We start from the raw sequence: 14,435 nt of genomic DNA on the forward strand, positions 1-14,435 counted from the left end.
ACTATCGGGTACTTGACGTCATCCGGTAAGTCTGGGGCTCTCCGCAGACGACCACCCACTCTGATGAGATTATGGGCGTCGCTCTCGGGGGCTAGGTGGAGCAGTCTGCTGTCTGATGGGACGGGCTTTGCTCCCTGTAGACAGGCTAGCTCATCGGGGAACGAGTCTCTCTGGGCTCGTTGTAGTAGAAGAAGTTCTGCTTCTTCGTAGTCAGCTGCTGAAATGTCAGTCGTGGGCTGAACCTCTGGGTGGTGCCACAGAAATGTCTTTAGCTGCGCACTCTGTAGGGTGAGGCAATCGTCTATGTCGGGGTCTGTGGAGACGAGTGTGTTCAATCCACAGAACATAGGTTTCTTGTTTTCGGCCTCCTCTTTACTCGCCTCCCGTGGGGTGGGTGTAGGCCACTCTTCTTCGGGGAGCTTGAGAAACTCTGGTCCGTCACTGTAGAGGTTGTGACGGGTGAGGTCATCCAGGGACATTCCCCGGGTGATGACGTCAGCTGGGTTGTGTTTGGTGTCCACATACCTCCAGCTCGCTACTTCTGTTAACTCTTGAATCTCGGTGACTCTGACTCCCACGAAGACCTTGTATCTGCACGAATCAGACCGGATCCATGTGAGTACTGTCGTGGAGTCTGACCACAATATTGTTCTTTGCACCGGGATGGTGAGTTCACGTTGGATTAACGTGGCGAGCTGCGCTCCTGCTAGGGCTGCGCAGAGCTCTAGACGTGGGATAGATTGTTGCTTTCGTGGGGCTATTCTTGAGCGAGCCAGGATGAAAGCCGTATGTATTTCTCCTCCCTCCTCTCAGGCACGCAAGTAGGCCACCGAACCGTAGGCTACTTCGGAGGCGTCGCTGAATACGTGCAGGTCCATCTTGCATGTCTCTGGCCTCACTGTGGGTGGGAAGTAGCTGCGGCGTATATTAACACCTGGGAGTGAGCGGAGTTCCGTCTCCCACTCTCTCCATGTGGATGCAAGGTGTTCGGGTATGGGATCGTCCCAGCCCTGGTCCTTGTCCCATAGCGCTCTTACAATCATCTTTGCCCTGGTGGTGTAAGGTAGAATACATCCCAACGGGTCATATTGTCTGGCGAGTGTTCTGTATACACTCCGTCTGGTGGTCGGTATTGCCGTCGACCTTCCCTGCTCCTTGGTCAGGGGTTTGTGTCTATAATGGAGCGAGTCTGTTTTGAAGCGCCAGACTAGTCCTAGTGTCATTTCTTGGGCTTCTCCTGGGATGGTCGCCATCCAGGTGTCGCTGCTCGCTGCCTTGTCCTCGGGGGAGAGGCTGCGCAATACTTGCGGGTCGCTGCTGGCCCACTGCCTGAGATCAAAGCCGCCTTTGATCAGGGAGGCGCGGAGCTTGAGTAGAAGAGCCTCGGCTTCTTCTGGCGTCGAGACGCTTTGTAAACAGTTGTCCACGTAGAAACTATTTGTCACACTTTGTCGGACCTCTTCATCTGCTGCTGGGTCCTCTGCGACGTGTTTTTGTAGTGCAAACGTAGCACAGCATGGGCTGCATGTGGTTCCGAAAGGGAGGACTTCCCATTGATAGATGGCTGGGTGCTCATCTCCGATCCTCTCTCTCCATAGGAACCGCAGCAGGGGCTTGTCCTCCTCCACTAGTCTCACCTGCAGGAACATCCCTTTGATGTCTCCGCTGATAGCCACCTTGTCCTGGCGGAAGCGTAGTAGCACGCCTAGTAGAGAGGGGCCGAGTGTTGGGCCGGGCAAGAGCTCTTTATTCAGATTTTGTGATCCGATCTGGTAGCTGCAGTTAAACACAATACGATCCTTGCCGTTGTGGTGGACCTTGTGGTGCGGCACGTACCATGATTCGGTCGTCTGATCGGCCTCTTTAATGTCAATTTTCTTTATGTGTCCCGCTGTGATTAGCTTGTTAATCTCAGCGCGGTACACAGCCTCTTGAGCGGGGTCTTTGGCTAGGCGCCGCTCTGTGTTCAATAGATACCGCTCCGTCGCCTCTTTTGTGGCGTGAAAGGTGGGCATTCCCTCTCGCCTCAGGAGTGGAGTTGCGTATCTCATCACTCCGTTGACTGTGACTCTCTTTGTCCCTTGCTCGAGGAGGGCTATAGCGTAAATATCTTCCTTAGAACGAATGTCTTTCTTTTCGTTCTTAAAGGGCATTGTCTCTAGTGTCCATAGCCTCTTGACATGCTGCAGGAGTGTGGTGTCTTCTTCTGTCGCTCTGGAGTGGAGGCAGCTAGTGGCTGCTGTTTGGTTAAGAGACTTGGCGAGGGGGCCTTGTAGTGTCCATCCTAGGCGGGTCTCGACTGCTGCAGGACAACCTCTGGGTCCTGTATGTACCCGGTCTATCGGGACTATGAGGTCTGCATGGTCGGAGCCTATCAGCAGGGTCGGGGTGGCACCGTCTATGAGCGGGATAGGTAGTTGACGCAGGTGCACATATTTATCCATCAGCTTGGCGATGGGGTAGGTGTACTGCGATAGTCCTATTTCTTGGCTGGTGAAAGCATTAGTAATCCTATACCGTCTCTCGGGCTGCCCGCTTGCTGCGATAGTGAAGGAGACATTCTCGCCCTTTATCGTCTTTAGATCTCTTCTTATTGTCCGAATCGTCATCTGGTTCTCGCTCCCCCGCAGCCCCAGCTGGGCCGCAGCGGACGCGAGGAGAAGGGTCTTCTCTGACCCGTCATCAAGGACGGCGTAAGTGTCCATGACCTTATCTTGGTAACTCAGTGTTACGCGGACCACCTTTAAGAGCACCTGGGCGCCGCTGCTGCTAGCGGGGTCAATGTACATAACACTTGCCTTTGTGCTGCTGGATGGTGCAGGCTTTCTTCTGTTACTGTCGTGTAGGACGTCTAGGTGGGCTCCGTCACACCGACTACACCTCTTCTTGAGGCGGCACTCGGCTGCCATGTGACTGCGCGCACATCGGTAACAGCGCCTGTTGGACTTTATCCATTGACTCACTTCTTCAGCGGTCATCTTCTTGAACAGGTCACATTGTGACAACCAGTGTTCCTTTTCGCAGTACGGGCACACCATCTTCCACTTCTCTTTCATCGAGGGGGTACTGTGGTTCTTGCTGCTCGGTACTGATTCTGATTGGTGCATGACAGTCACCGATCTTCGGCCATCGTTTGCTCTCCTGGGTCCCTCTCTGGAGCTTGGTGTGCTCCGCACGAACATATCCAACCGTAGGCTGCTGACTTCTCTCGCCAGGAAGTCGGCTAGGTCTAGGAGGGATGGCTCGGGACCGTTAGGATCACGGTGGTCTCTTTGCCACCTGAAGCGCTCCTGTCGGGCGGGCGGCAGCTTCTCTAAAATCCTCTCGACGTTCGAGTTTGCGTATAGTTCGTGCATACCCTTTTCTCGTTGCGCCCCCAGCATCCCTACCAGGGATTGTACTTTGATAGACAGGTCGTCTAGTGAGCGATTGTCTGTTGCTGGGGGTAGGCGGTCAATATGCCTTATCTCTTGTATTACGTAATCCCATATACGTCCATATCTTTGGTCTAGTGCTGCTAGAGCCGCTGTGTATGGGGTAGTAGAGGTGGCATAGGCCAGCGCTATGTTGTGCGCTCTGGGCACTTTCAGGTGCTTCAATAGGATAGCATACTTGTGGCGTTCATCAGCTACATCCACCATCATTGTCTCTAAGCACATCCGTAGCTCCGTGTACTGTGCTCGGTTCTCATGGGTGAAGTCTGGAAACGTCGGTGTGCCAATGTATGACGCCGTGGATGGCTGGCACATCGGTGAGCGTTGGAAGAGAGGCCTCCTAGGCGAGTCTCCTCTTACGCCTCTCGGTGGGCTGGTACCGGCAGGGTACCATGGCCCGCTGGTCCAGGTACTATTCCTCGGGACTGGTCGTGCGTCATGCTCACCCGTGAATAGAGTCGGGGGTCTGTAGCGCAGAGCCGCGGGGGTATAGCCTGGGCTGTACTGGACCTCCTGGTCCTGTGGAGTAATGTGCTGCTGTCGGGCTTGACTCTCCTCTTCTCCCTCTTCTTCCTCTGCCAGGTCATCTAGATCCTGTAGTCGTCTATTTAGCCTCTCCGCGGTGTACGCCGTTCCTTCCTTGTAGCTGGGTCTCACTGGGACCAGTCGGGGAAGGAGTTCGGAGGGGGGTATAGACTCTCTCTGGTGGTCGGGCTCAGGGTCGCTTAATCGGTTAGGGGAGGGTGCCCTTGACCCGTGTCTTGACGAGGCCCTGGAACCCCTTGTGGAGGGAGGGGGTGTTGCCCTGGCGATCAGCTGCTCCATTAGCTGCGCTTGTAGTCTGTCGCGCTCGGCTTCACGCTTGGTGAGATCTGCTTCTCTTTGGGCACCGGCAGCGGCACGCTGGGTGTCGGCCCGGTCTCTTGCCATATTCTCTTCCGCCTGAAGGCGTCTCATCTCCAGACGTATGCGCTCTTCGTCGCTCCGTTGTTGCGCTTGGAGGCGTTCTCTTTCAATGGTAGAATGTTCGCGCTCGCTAAGCATCTGTGCTTGGAGTTGTTCGCGCTCGCTAAGCGTCTGTGCTTGGAGTTGTTCGCGCTCGCTAAGCGTCTGTGCTTGGAGTCGATCGCGCTCCGTAGAGGCTGCTAGGCTGGCGAGGAACGCCTGTGCCAGCATCTTGTCCGCCTCGCTGGGGGAAGACGCTGGTTGAGGTGATCCGCTCCTGGCAGTACTCGTTGAGGATGCGTTCCCCTGCGGGGAGTCCTGGAGCTCTATCTCCTCGGCGCTCTCCTCATCTTGTTCCGTGCAGAGTTCCATCTCTGGAGGGTTGTCTTCCTCCCGGAGCTCTTCGGGGACTACTTCTTCGGTCTTGGCGGGGGGTAAAGTCGTGTCAGTTCCCTCCTGGTCCCCACCGTGAGCTTGGTCAGTTACATTAGAACCCACTAGGGTCTCTGTGGTCGGGGTATCCTGGTTGATAGGGTCGGACATAATTTTACTTTCTACTTTTACCGCGTTTACCGTTTGTAGAAGGCTAGGTAGTATACTGGCAGCGTAATCCTCTAAGTACTGAGGTGGCTGCCGTCTACGCTGCGGGCGTTCTACTTTAGGAGGACCGTTTCGTGGAGTGTTCATCATAGGCCATTTCAATATTAATACCACTATATTAATATTACACTAATTACCATCCGGCTCGAAGGACCAATTGTAACTGAGGGGTACAATTCCCTGACTGTATTGATAAGTATGGTATCATTAAACCACTACCGCTTTATGTACTTTAACTACTGGCCATACAGTACACGATATCTAAATATGATGAACACTTTCCCACAATGAAATCGGTTCCAGACAAAGGTAATAATCAAATATTTAATATAGCAAAAGGTACATATGATATTTACTATTACATTTATGATTTGAATGCACTTGTAAGGCAAATGAGTACTCGTAGGCAAATCAACACTGAATGTCCAATCTCTGGTTACGCAGGAAGCAAGTATACAACCTGGCTCTTAGGGAATTAGATCTATGGTACACTTAATGATATAGCGGGATATTCTTGGAGGGGGTCCTCCCGGTTGTAAGCCGGTAGGGGGGGTAGGAGAGCCGTCGGTAGTAGACCGTCTGGTCAACGATATCTAGGGAGACTTCAAGTACAGAAGACAGTGCAGTAGACTCTTGATCCGCAGATGAATACACCTTGGTTCTCTTGTAGGCTGTAGCTCCACAATGAAGAAGAAGCTAGGTGACCTCAGTCTCTCTGAGCGCCGACTCAACTTGACTCCTCTCGGAGGTAAATCCAACACTCACAGGCGTCGGCGATTATCCGCTCCACAAATCACAGTACCAAAGCAAATATATTCCAGCCGCATAGGGCTCAGCAGTCGTCGGGTAGGTAATCCAGTGTACATGTCCCTCGGTCCTCGTCTAGATCTCCTCGGATGAAGGCGCCATGTGGTCGGCCCAGCCGGGTTAAGACTCTAGATAACACGAGGAAGCGTTGGAGATGCTGGTCACTTTAGAACTCTAACCGCACGATGCACCATACACGATAGACTATTATTACTTAATAGAAATACGTCGCACTCGACGGTACAGTGCCAAACTCTGACAATTCAGTTATTAATTCGCACGAGGTCTCGATGCTATTCTAAGGCCAAACAGGCCATACTACACCGCACGTGGTATCGTGGGTGAGGCTTCACGTTCTGTTACTAAGTTGGGTAGAAGGGTAAAGGACTAAGGGATTTCTACATTTACTTGTGCCATATTTATATGCACGGTGAACAAATAGTGCCACTCTCATTTCGGTAGCCGTATCCCTGAGCGGAGCCGGGGCTAGTACGGACATGTCTCGTCGGTACCTTTGAACTTGACGCCAGGGGCTGGTCCCCTGGCGCCTGGTCCTTTTGTCCAATAAGAGAATGAACTATTATGGGCTATAGTAGGCTAAAGGGATATTCCGTGTATATGTACAAGGAATATACAAGGGATATCAAACGATATACAAATACTATTCAATATATATCAATAAATAAATATATATATTCGGTTTAATCTGATCCTTCGTAACAGCTTGAGTGGCGTAGGCATCACAGAGTGGCAATATTCATGACATACTATGGTTCAAGTGTATTATTGCTTTTATACAGCAAGTTGCACCGTCTGGCAAAATATAGGATGAATACAGACAATTCTAGGGTCTTTTATATCGATTTCAGTGAACTTGCCGTAGAAAAATAGTTCCTAAAGATGTCTCGTTGCTATTGAATTTCAAATAGAGTAGGCTATCAACAAGCTTGGCAACACAAACGAATGACGTATTAGTCTAATGCAAGCGAAAGTCGGAAAAAGTCATCAGCACCTCGGACAGTTCTGGGAGTTGGGCCAGTTCAATGCCCAGGCCGTCGACTTGTTGGCGTTGAAGGATTAATTGCGGCTTTTCTCCAGCGTGTTGTAACGGTCACAAATTGTTATGTAGTTGCAGTGCCATGTTTGGTCACTAAGTGGCACTCCATTGTTTGTACCTGATGTAGCTACAGGTTTAATTTGATTTAACCTGAGCCAGTGACTTCACTTCCTGTTCCACCTGACGTCCGACAGCAGCGTCAAGCGTAAACTTGTTATAGTTAGTTCTCTAGTAACGATGTGGCTAGTGTTTGTGATCACCATTTATTGATATAGTTGTGTACATTGAATGAATGCCGCATGGCCAGGCATCGTATGGTCCTCATTTTATGTTGTTAATAATAAATGGGTATGTACAAAATCCCACGTCTGGTAAACTACTTGCTAAGCTATCCTGGTGCTATTATTTTCATGCATACAAGTTGGCGTCACACAGCCAGACACAGTTTCCGTTTGATGAATGGCAGTTGAAACTTTCTACAACATTCTAAGGCCAGCGCAGTGGTATATTCATGGTGATTTAACCGTGAGTGTATCATGAATATACTCATGGTTTAGAACGCTCTTGACCAATCACAATGCGTGATCGGACCTACCTGTTGTATAAAGTAAGTTAAATAATAACTTAAGTTGACTAATTCTCTGGTACAACAGTAGGAGGAGATGGGGGCAACATAGAGTCCTTTGAGCTTATGCGTGGCTCCTTTTTTGTGTGTAATTCGTGTGCTGGTCGAAGCTGAGTCTAATGTCCACTCCGAGGCTGAGTCTAATGTCCACTCCGAAGCTGATTCTAATGTCCACTCCGAGGTATTTTATACTGTCAACCATTCCAACTGTTTGGTTATAACTTATTGGTGAGAATGGGGTGCTGAGGTGATTGGGGACCTTGCTGACATTGAGGTGAAAATGGTTATCCTCACACACCACTGGGTGAAGTGTGCAACCGTGCGGTGATAGTCCAGAGCAGAGTGATAGTCTGCGAGTAGGACAAGTCATCTGAGCTTTTATGGTAAGTAGTGACGGGTAACGGACTGGTGCAGTCATTGGTGTAAAGTGTGTACAGGAATGGGCTCAACACACAACCCTAAGGCGCTCCGGTGTTGGTGGTGAGGGGCGACAGTGGTTCAGGAGGTAGAGCGGTCGTCTGGTAATCGGATGGTTCGTGGTTAAATTCCAGCTCCTCCCAGCAGCTTGTCGAAGTGTCCTTGAGCAAGACACTTAACCCCTAACTGTTCCCGATGAGCGGGTTGGCACATTGCATGGTTGCCTTCGTTGTCGTGTGTGAATGTGAGGCATAAGTTGTAAATCGCTTTGGATAAAAGCGCTATATAAATGCAGTCCATTTACCATTTACCAAATGGAGTGCAGGTGATGTAGTTGTGCTGAGGAAATTGTAAATGGTAAATGGTGCATTTATATAGCGCTTTTATCCAAAGCACAATTTTGTTCCTCATATTCGTCCATTCACTCACACATTCACACCGACAATGGAGGCAACCATGCAATGTGCCGACATGCTCATCGGGAGCAATTAGGGGTTAAGTGTCTTGCTCAAGGACACTTCGACACGCTGCCCGGGAGGAGCGGGAATCAAACCGGGGGTACAGGGAGCAGGGGGCTATACGTGAGAGGGTACACTTTATTTGTATAGCACCTTTCATACAAGAATTGCAGCCCAAAGTGCTCCACAGCAGTGATGTGCAGAGACACAAAATAGACATAAAATGAGCATAACATTTGCATAATTATAGACTGAGCAGAGAATTGATATTGAAACCTCCCAGAACATTTGTAATAGATTTCTGTCATTAATATCTATGAAAAAGATTGTAATAGATTTCTGTGTTAAAATGTCCAACCCCAAGCATTCCTGCACAGGTCCCACCCACCTCCAGGGTCTGAGGCCCCACTTGTATTGGGAATCATGCAGTTTCAATCTTATTGATTATGATAGTTCTCTGACATTAACTACAAAATACTAGTTGTAGGAAGATGTACTGTAGGTGCTACCCATCACCTCGTATGCCATCACCCGTGTGTAGGCCAGTACATGACTGTGAGCCACTGCACAGAGATTCTCCTTGCACAAACACAATATTTATGTACAGTATTAAACATGTATTCACTTGTTGTATAAATTAGATGTCAAATGTTCACACATCCCACCTCTGGCTTTTGAATTGAAAGGGAAGCGACTCCAAAGCGTCTCCGGGAGCAGCGGTCACTACTGGAATGTCTCTTCTCCTCTGCCGCTCCGTTCCTTAAGGCGCCGTGAGCATTATTGACTGATGATAATCCAGTAATTAGGCCTGTCTGTGTGTGAGTCCACTCTGGATGTTTATGGGCGACATTCTCCAGCTGTTAATTAACATTAGGGTCACCTGGGGAGATCCCAGTCAGTAGAGACGACCTGGCCCTCGTGATTTACGGCTGACCTGAAATCAGAACACATGCAGGGCAATGGACAACGTGTGTATGTGTGAATGCACGCGTGCACGCCCACATGCAGGCATACACACAGACACACACACGCATACAACATACGCACACACACACGCGCGCGCACACGCACACGCACACACACAGTAGCAGGCTACACATTAGTGCTCGCAAGCACATTGTGAAATTATGACCATCATAACCACTGGTGCAGATACCAAATCTAGTTTAAATAGCTTAAATCCATCAGGAAGTAATGAGAGGCTGTTAAGGTAATTTGCTTCTTGAGAAAAAAACATTTGATACCTTGGAACTATAGGGTTCTTCTGTCTGTGGTGTCATGTTAGGACATTTGTTGTGAATCGTGACACGCAGTTTTGTTGTCTTACCCCACATTTAGCATAAAATGCCTGACGATTGCATACCCAAAGTAATTTGAGATTTATTATAGTTTATACTTCTAGCACATGCATGAGTCTGGTCTCTTTTGAAAGGTAACATTCTGAAGTTACAATAAATCACGTTGAGTGCTAATTAGGGATGCTCGATATTGGCTTTTTTACCGATACCGATATTGTCCAACTCTTTAATTTCCGATACCGATATCAACCGATACCGATATATGCAGGGTTTCCCCCCCCAAAAAATTTAATAATTTCAGGTAATTAACATTACAATTACATATCTCTTGTTGTGGAATTAACACAACATTATGCATACTTTTGACAATAAATAAAATCAGAATTTGTTCTTACTTGCTTGCCTGGGTAAATAAAGGTTATAGAAATGTTAAAAAATAAAAATAAAAAAAAACGCTTAATTTTTTTTAAAACCGATACCGATATTTTCCGATATCACATTTGAATGCCGATATCGGCCGATAATATCGGTAGGCCGATAATATCGGACATCCCTAGTGCTAATGTATTAGAGAAACAGAGTTTTGAACACACTGAAATAAAATATTTGCTCCTTACTTTTGTGTTGACTTGTTGCCAGATGCCTGTTTGAGAGGTAGGAGCTGGAAAACATAACGGTTCCATAGCCTGAAGTCTTATGTAGTACAGGTCCAAAGGAAAATGAGTGTTTAACAAAGGTTTTTGTAATGTCTGTACCGCAATAATTCAGCGTATTAACCCAGCAATTATCAAATCTCTTAACTCTGAATATACCTGTACACCCCTCTGTATTACTGTTGAATGATGTTTTTGAGTGTGCAGTACCTACACAGCTAAATAGATTGGTTTTATCTGGTATCACAGCGGCTAAAAAGCTGATAGCATCACGATGGTTTCAACCTTAGAAAATGTGCCGGAAGGTCTGGATTCTTACATATCTCGATGTGATTTATCTAGAAATATCTACAGCAAGAATTTTGGGTCTCAGTGAATCCAAAATTACAATGTGGTTAGAAGTGGTGGAGAGAATAAAAGCTAGCATATAATTGTAGTGCCTGGTTAGGAGCGAATGATAATGGATGGATTATCCAAGGGGGGGCCCGGGGGGGGGGGGGGGGGGGGGGGGGGGGGGGGGGGGGGAGCGAGCGAGCGAGCGAGAGCATATGTGTGTAGGGTATTAGATAGCAGGTATTAGGTGTATATCTTGTATAAGACATTTATTTAAATGGTGATTTCATTGGATGTGCACTGTTAATTAATGTTTGTATATCTAATTTGTTTATGTGTTTGTTTAAAAAAATTATAAAAAAATAAAATACAAATAATTCAGCGTGATTATCCAAAATCGCTGTCCACTTCCATTCATTCAGACGCGTAGTAAAACAAAGAACTTTTACTCAAAGTATATATTATTATATATATATATATATATATATATATATATATATATATATATATATATATATATATATATATATATATATATATATATATATATATATATATATATATATATATATATATATATATATATATATATATATATATATTCAGATTCAAATGTATAGCCTATATTACAATATTACCATATTACCAGTATTAACATACTGTATATGACCAATAGGGCATACAGACACTTATCTGCACCTTTCTTTACACTGTTTATTTTTGTCATATTTTTACATTAATATTTTATTATTTACATTTTATTTAAATGTTATCCTATATTTATGTATTTCTACTATTACACTGCCCATACCTGTACCCCCCCTCCCCCATGCTGCTTTCCTAAAATGTCCCCAAGGGGATCAATAAAGGAATATCTTGTCTTATCTTATCTTATCACCATCTCTTCCCTCCCTTCTCCTCAGCATCCCCAAGTCTGACCGGACGTCCATCCATAAGAACCTGTTTGTTGCTCTGACCTTCGCCCAGGTGGTGTTACTCTGCAGTGGCTCAGCCATCCACAACAAGGTACAGGACCCAGGAAACTCAGATCAGATCACTTTCTTATGCAGGCAATGTCACGCATTTACAAAATACAGCTTGTCGTTTGAAACTTGTGAGGCCATTTGTGAGGTGATGTATCATGAGACCCACAGCTCAAGCTGAGACCCACAGCTCAATGCTGGCCTGTCCAACCCCAATTACACGCGCAGACACTGTGTACATTTTTATAAATCCTTATCTCTGTGACTACTTACTTGGGACCAAGTAAGGTTTCGTCGATATTCCAATGTACAGTTTCCCCCCAACCCGCCTACCCACCCCCTCCACCCCAACCACCCAACCACCCTCCAATGTACAGTTTCCCCCCCCCACCCCCACCCCACCTTCGCCATGGCATTCATAATTCATCCAGCCTCCCTCCGGGACGCAGCTGGACCCTGTTCTGACATTGCAATGCCTCAATACCGCCGCCTGGTGGATTTCAGGCGAGTTACACTCCACGCCAAACCGGAAGTGGCGCTCGGTGCATCTGGGAGAATCCTCCGGTAGTAATATCTTGTAACGTGGATCAAGAGACACAATCGAGTGCATTGGGATCGCTTTCGAAACGCAATAATCAATATGATTTCGGCGTTTATTGCGTCATACAAACGGGGAAATGGATCTAGCAGATCGACGTCAAATAATTGGAATATTTTTCCTCCAGTCTCATCGGCGAACGGTAAGAGGAATCTAACGTTATTTTCATCCAGATTTTTTATTTATTTCACTGAAATCCATCTGATCAACGTATCAACCCATAGTAAAAAAAGACGCTACTGACGATCAAGGAATTATAAACGACCCCCCCCCCCCCCCCCCCCCCCCCCCTTTCCTTCACGCATGATGAAGCATAATGTATACCGATCATATACATTTGAATTGTTTAATATAGTGTGTATAGGAAAGAAACGCCAATCGATAATCTATCATATGCGTCAGGGCCTATAACTCGCTTTTTAGGAATTACTGCAGAAAACCTTAAAAACATACTTATATTCACGACGGTATTAACACGTCAATGTATGAATGAAAAAATATAACGTTCCCACATCCGGAACGATATATACCCGATGGTGAATGGGCCATAGTAATGTCGATATAGCTATAATATTTAAAAAGTTATAGGCCTGCAAAGAAGGTAAACATCTCCATAGGGTTACAGCACTGGCAGACTGGGCCCAAGGATGGGTACAATGCATGGCGGACAATGTGTTAACAATTGTGTGTATTGAGCTGTACTGTATTGTACCCATTCTGCAATCTGTTAATACAATTTTGAATCAATCAATCAAAACAGGGCTGGAGGTGTTGAAAGGCGAGATGGTCCACCAAGCATATGGTTACTCCCTTCCAGTGCTTTCAGATGTGTGGAACAGTCAGTCAGTGTGTTGCTAATAGCCGCCTTAATGGAATTAAACACGGGGACCTGGAACACCATGAGAACCAATGAGGGGGGATCTTTGAATGTGACACAAGTGCTCCACTGATGTCATGTCCATCACCCCGAGAACACAAGGCCCGGTCTCTCAGTGATCATCCAATGGCCTGTAGTTGATCTCACCCCTGACCTCTTGACCCCGGGTCATGTCGGGGGAGAAGCGTTTAACCCCTGGTGGCAGATGGCCACTCGGTATAAATGTATCAAATGAGATAGTTTCACATATAGACTGGTTAGACTGTTTTAATAGTTGCAGATTAATAGTCAGACAAAACAGATGTTGCACTAGAATAAACCAATCATACCACCAATTCCTCTTTGTTTAACCCTATCCGAAACCAGATCTGTGAAATGATAGCGAGAGACCCTAAAATAAAATACAGTAATATACTATATGCTTGGAAAGCTGTGGGTAGGACACTATTGACCACTGCCAGCTCATGCATTTGGTTATTCCCCCAATTGTCTTGTCAATGGCCTAGCCCTATACTGTACATATTGAAACTCTGACAGTTAACATATACTGTATTTCCAATCCACCCACTCTATGATAATGGTCAAAAGACCAGTGTTGGGCAAGTTACTTTTAAAAAGTAACTAGTTACTAGTTACTTCTTCCAAAAAGTTACTAAATTACTTTCAAGATTATAATTTTTTTTACATAAACAACATACACAAATCTAAACTATTTTAATGTTGCTGTGGGACGAAGTGAGACTAGCCTCCAATCAAATGCCATGTATGTAGATATTATAATTACTATGTTTATATAGTGGATCATACAAATACAAACACAATAGATGTTTTGGAACTTTTGATATGTATGATATGGCTCAACAGGCCACAACTGGGATTCGCCTGTTCGAATCCAGCTCCCGGCGTTGCTATCAGCTTGGCTGGCCCCTCACACTGATACAATTGGCCGTATCAGAGGGTGGGAAAGCTGAAGGGTGGGTCCTGGGCGTTGTGGACAGCGACCCCTACAGTTCGGTCGGGGCGCCTGCTCAGCGAGGGCTGGAACTGAGGAGAGATAGTGTGGCCTCCCACACGCTACACTCTCCCCGGTGAGAGCCTGCGCGGCCAGGTTGGCCTGCCCCAGGCTGCACATGCGTCGGAGGAAAGCATGTGACAGTCTCCGGTCTCCCGGACCAACAGTAGGGGAAAGTACGCAACAACCAGGAAGGGTGGGATGGGAGAGAAATCGGGAAAAAGGAGGGGAAGAAAGATAATAAAAAAAATAAATAAAAAAAAAAACAGGCCACAACTGGGCAACATTAAATTATGCTTGTTAAGCACTATACCAAAAATAAATAACAAATATATACT

At 46.7% G+C, this 14,435-nt stretch overlaps 1 protein-coding gene across 1 annotated transcript in view; it reads left to right on the forward strand.

Annotated features, from left to right (window-relative positions):
• Positions 1–14,435, forward strand: part of LOC311223687 (adhesion G protein-coupled receptor D2) — a 115,500-nt gene that overhangs the window by 56,931 nt on the left and 44,134 nt on the right. Inside the window, exon 18 of the mRNA XM_084308459.1 lies at positions 11,551–11,697. Coding sequence (XP_084164585.1) covers positions 11,551–11,697 — 147 coding nt within the window. The remainder of the gene's footprint in view (positions 1–11,550; positions 11,698–14,435) is intronic.

The sequence above is a fragment of the Notolepis coatsorum genome, assembly GCF_963971535.1.
Source record: "Notolepis coatsorum genome assembly, chromosome: 2".
In the NCBI taxonomy this organism is placed as follows: Eukaryota; Metazoa; Chordata; class Actinopteri; order Aulopiformes; family Paralepididae; genus Notolepis; species Notolepis coatsorum.